This window comes from Vitis vinifera, chromosome 15 (assembly GCF_030704535.1).
Source record: "Vitis vinifera cultivar Pinot Noir 40024 chromosome 15, ASM3070453v1".
Classification (NCBI taxonomy): domain Eukaryota; kingdom Viridiplantae; phylum Streptophyta; class Magnoliopsida; order Vitales; family Vitaceae; genus Vitis; species Vitis vinifera.
The window spans coordinates 10,401,513-10,406,754 of record NC_081819.1 but is presented as its reverse complement, the minus strand read 5'-3'; the positions used below and the strand labels follow the sequence as shown (position 1 = coordinate 10,406,754).

Genomic DNA, 5,242 nt, shown 5'->3' with positions numbered 1-5,242 from the left:
AAACTCCAGTGATGTTCAATTATAAACTGACTGATCACTTTATTTGAAAACGTGGAAGCATCTTACACAAACACGTATGTTTCACAAAAGCAGAAAAAACAAGGAAAAAGACGAGCTTAGACAAGTAGAGAAAGATTTGTTGCATTGGAAATGCTCTTCAATACAGTCCAAGCGTTTCCTGGTAGCGCTTTATGAAACTTCTCCTGAGCCTTCATGATGCCGTATGCCTCCACCTTCTATCCGATCTTCTCCGGATCGGATATTGAGGTGGCGAGGCAGATCTTCTCCGGATCTCCTCTTTCTATCCGAGAAAGCTCATCCATTAACTCAGGAGACAAATCATACAACCTTAGCTACTGCAATTTTTTTCGTTGCAGCAATCCATGGGAAAGCCTTTTCATTTTAGGGCATGTATCAATTACTAAATCCTTCAGATCAGGCATTTCCCCTTCCTCCACAATCAATTCTTCTAATTCTTTCAAACCCCAGAGCATAAGGGTTTCGAGTTGCAGGAATCCTCCAGAAGTACAGACCATCTTCTTTACCATAGAGGAACAAAGGGATAACATGAGAAATCTCAAGTTTGGCAGCTTCTCTAGGGTCACCATTGGGTCTTGCTCTATATTCAAACATTCCAATTCCAAGGAGATGAGGTTTGGAGGGTAGAATTCAATTTCATCAGGGAACCTTTCGAGCCTTCCACTTAAACTTAGATGGTAAAGGTAGGTGTGGTCTGAGAAAGGCATGAGGTGCGGCAAGGTTAACATTTCCTCTCCTAAAGTATACAAACGCAAGGATTGAAGAGCAGTTAGCTTTTTTACTGACTCGGAAAATCCATGGTTCTTTGTTTGTGCGATTTTGGTCCATTCAATTGTCAGTTCTCTAAGCTCAACTAATTTTCCCAAGCCTTCACCACAGCACCAACTGCCTGCTCTTAAACCTAACGATTGGAGGTTTGTTAGGTGGCCAACCCTCAAAGGGCCATTCCTGCACTTATCTATCACTGACTGGCTTGAAACCACTCCACGACAGTATAGATGTCTCAAATGGTGCAATTTCCAAATGGTAGAAGGAATTATTTCAATTAAAGTGCCTCGAAAGTCTAGGGTTTGTAGATTTCTAAGACGACCTATGGACGATGGAAGCCTTTTTATGCGGGTTCTCCTTAAGCACAGGTACTTAAGGTGGATAAGTTCTCCTATGCCTTCTGGGATGGTATTGATAGGCATGCGTTCTAGGTCCAGTACAGTGAGCAATTTGACACGCCTGTGTAAAGATCTCAAAATGTTTTCTTGGAAGCATATAGAAAAACAAATGAAAGATCGGAGACTACGTGAAGTATGCAAGTGTTTAGAATTAGTCTTCTTACCCTGATGAATGGTTAGTCGACGAACACTAACAGGGGATGTAGAATCAATGCTTTCATATCCCTCGAAAAATTTTGTATCTTTGGCCTCAGAAATGGCAAGGTCTCGAAGCAGATCGTGCATGCGACAGGACATCACTCTTCCATCGAAACTCCTGGCAGCCACTTGAATCATGCTTCTATGTACCAATTCCTGTAAGTGATCTTCCGCGACGTCTTCCGCTATTTCTTCTCCTCTTCTTTGTATAAACCCTTCTGCAACCCACAAGCGGATCAACTTATCTGTCCTGATTTCTGAGTCTTCTGGGAAAAGACCACAGTAAAGGAAACAGGACTTCAAGTAATACGGCATATCATTGTAGCTTAAAGCAAGGACCCCCAAACATGAGTCTGGACCTTGATTTAGGTGCCAAGTTAGGCTGTCCAGTACTTTTTGCCAGGAGAGCGGTGTCTTTTCTTTTCTTGATAGAAGGCCTCCCAAGACCACAATTGCAAGGGGCAAACCCCCACAATTTGCTACAATTTTCTTTCCCAACTCTTCCAATTCTCTGGGGCAAACAGCATTTGCACTCCCAGCCAGAAAAATTTTCTTGAGAAAGAGCTCCCAACTCTCTTCTTCAGTCAGAAAAGAAAGTTCATGGGGAATGGTTTGTGGATCAGCATAAAGACCAATCTCTTTATTGCGTGAGGTGATCAACACTCTGCTGCCATTCACCGAGTCAGGAAAATACAAGCCCAACCTATCCCAAGCTTCATTTCTCCACATATCATCCATAAATATCAAGTACTTCCTGGTAGTCAGGTAATCACGAAGACTATTCCCCAAATCGCTCTCGTTCATTTTACTCCTTTCCTCTTCGGAGAGAATCCTAACACAAACAGCAACGCCTAGCAAAAGCTCCCTGATTGTATACTCTTAAGAGACATAAATCCAAGCATGACAATCAAAGCATTGCCGGACATCATTATCATTATAGACTTTCTTAGCCAGGGTAGTCTTTCCCAAGCCACCCATGCCCACGATGGACACCACAGCTCTCCGCATCTCTCCATTAAGCAGATTTTGCTTAACGCTTTTTGCATCCTCTTGAATTCCCACCACGTTGACTTCTTCCACAATCGGAGCCCTCCTCTCTTTATGTGGCACAACTTCGTTGGACGAGCTTGCAGCTGGTAAGGTTTCGACACCGTACCTTGATTTGTTAGCCATGATCTTCTCAATCTTGGTATTGATCTCTCTGATTCGAGACTCGAGCTTGGGAACAAATCGTAACTTAAGGAACTTGAGGCATTTGAGACTTCCTTGCTGTTGGTGATTCATCTCGAACATGAACCTGTCGATGACATCTTCGGCGTCATAGGTTACGTCCCTGATCTGACTCACCCAGAGCTTGATTCTTGGATCATATCTGCGCTTCGCATCCGCGTCTTTGAGAAAAAGGCGCATCCATTCGAGCTCGCTACTCAACAGCTTCACCTGCTCTTCCACTCTGCTGAGTAGAAATGCTTCCTGGGAAAGCAGGTCAGTTAACTTCTCTAGAAAAACGGTGACAATACTTTCAGCCATTACTTGTTTTCACAGTTGTTGCTGATCAACTGACAACCAGGTTTGTTGATTTTAAATCCAGCTAAGTTCCCAGTTTCAAGGCAATTTCCGGGCAAATGGGAAATCACTTTCCAGGCAATTTCAGTTGGAAAACAAACGTATTGCTTTCTATCTTTTTAAAAAAGAAAATAAAAAGAAAAATGGTGCACTAAATAGTTCCATTTTTCCACCTTCCAAACAATTTAATGTGGTAGATCAGGTGAGCCCACTTGACATGACTTACCTCCGTTTTCCATACGGTTTCCTTTTGTCGATTATGGTGGGCGGCCTCAACTTAGCCGCTGCCGTCTATCCTATTTCTTTTTGTCAAATTTTCCATGTTATAAGTGGGGCCTAAAAGTCCTGAATAAATTGTACTTTCTTTTCTTCAGTTTTGAAGTTCAAGGCCTGGGATTTCTTTGTTTTTATCTGAGCGTCTACACCTAAAATTCTAAGTCTAGCTCTATTTTTTTTACCTTACTTTGCATGAAAGACATTTATCTCGTTTCCATGCAATTGATTTGCTGAAGGAGTGAATCGGTCAAGGAAGGCTCCTTTCACTCAAGATGAAAGTGATTACGATGGGGGACCCAATTGACTTGACTCAGAGCTTAGCTTAGCCTGTTATAGGTTGCAATGAAGATCTTGACTAAAGTGGCGTACATAACCCGGAGGTAGCAGTCACTCATTGATGGATAATTATTTGCTATCTCCTTTGCGCCACTCCTAGCTATAGGAAAAACCCTATAAAATAAAATATTATTCTTGGATCAAAAGGAATTATTAATTTATCAATAAATCAATAATTTATTAATTTAATGTATATATATATTACAAAAAATTAAAGATAAAAATGAGTTAGTTTAGGTGCAAAGAAAAGAAATAAATTCCAATGTATATTTTGAGAAAGTTTGCATTATGAATTTTTTTTTTTTACATATTTCATTAGTTATTAATTTATATTTTATTGGACTCTTAAGAATTTCTAAAAAGCTATTATCTTATATATTTAGTGAGATTATTAATTTAATACATTAACGTGAGTTGGGCAAGAAGATTTTATTACCTAGAAAACAAGATTATTAATATATCAAATATTTATTTTTTGAGTTTTTAATAATTTTTCACTCAAATTATACCACATGAATTTGGAAAAATTGTAAAAAAAAAAAAAAGAAAAAAAAAAGGTATTAATTAATGAAAATATTTAAGGGTTTGCCTAAAAACAAGTTTACCACATTTTATTTTTCTTATATAAAATTTTTTAACCTTATTTTTGAGCAAATATTTTTAATCATTTCTTTGTTATTATAATAATGATGATAATAATAAATATTATACAAAGAATGTAAACCACAATGTGGACCCCGTATTTTGCTCGATACGTTCCCACTCGATGGCCAAAACTAGCTTTTTTATTTTGTTTGGTGAAAATTTGATTTTTAGAAAAAGATTTGGAGTCGCCATTTATTTTTGTTTTATTTTTAAAGGGAAAAACAAAATAAGAAAGAAAAACCCTAAGTGTGACTCCTGAAAAAAAAAAAAAGGGTCTGTGAAAAACCGAGTCTGGGTCCGGGGGTCAGGTTACTCATTGGGAAGGTACGGTGGTGAGCCATAGCACCCCTCTAAGCCCGTATACCTACGACCTCTACTAAACGAATTGAGGAAATTATGGCAATTAATCAATTAATTATGGATACTGAGAAAAATAATCAATATACAAGTCATGATGAAAATTAATATGCACAAAAACAATGATGAAATCTAATTACAAAAAATACACAAAATAAATAATAAGAGAATTATGCAAAATGATTGATTGAATTAAATAAATAAAAGATTTTAAAAAAAGTTTTAAAGAAATTTCAAATGATTTTATTAAAAACGATTTTGAATTAATGATTTCCATTTATTTACTTATAAAAAAAATCAATTTATTTTCTCAATTTTAGTTATATTCAATTTTCAAAAAAAGTTATTTACACTTATTGTATCAAAAGAATTTATTACAAAATTTTAATTTGGGTACAAAAATTATTTTTACTTGATTTTACTAGAAAATAATGGATTTTTACAATTTTATTTACAAAAGTATTTAGATTCATTTTCATTTAAAAGAGTGGTTTTTATAAATTATTTAAAATGACATAACTTTATTTGCAAAAGAAATTTTAATTAAAAAGAAAGAAAAAAAAAATTAAATCTTCTATTTCTAAAAAATACTTTTATCACATTTTAATTGGGGAAAAAAATCATTTAAAATAACATTTTTTTGGACAATTTTATTAAAA

The 5,242-nt window shown here is 36.2% G+C and overlaps 1 protein-coding gene across 1 annotated transcript; it reads right to left on the bottom strand.

Annotated features, from left to right (window-relative positions):
• Positions 1–353: 353 nt before the first annotated feature.
• Positions 354–2,933, bottom strand: LOC100267576 (disease resistance protein RPH8A-like). The gene is made up of 3 exons (XM_059743020.1): positions 2,323–2,933; positions 1,370–2,268; positions 354–775 (listed from the first exon to the last, which is right to left on the bottom strand). The coding sequence occupies exons 1-3, from the start codon at positions 2,931–2,933 to the stop codon at positions 354–356; spliced, it is 1,932 nt and encodes a 643-aa protein (XP_059599003.1).
• Positions 2,934–5,242: the final 2,309 nt, after the last annotated feature.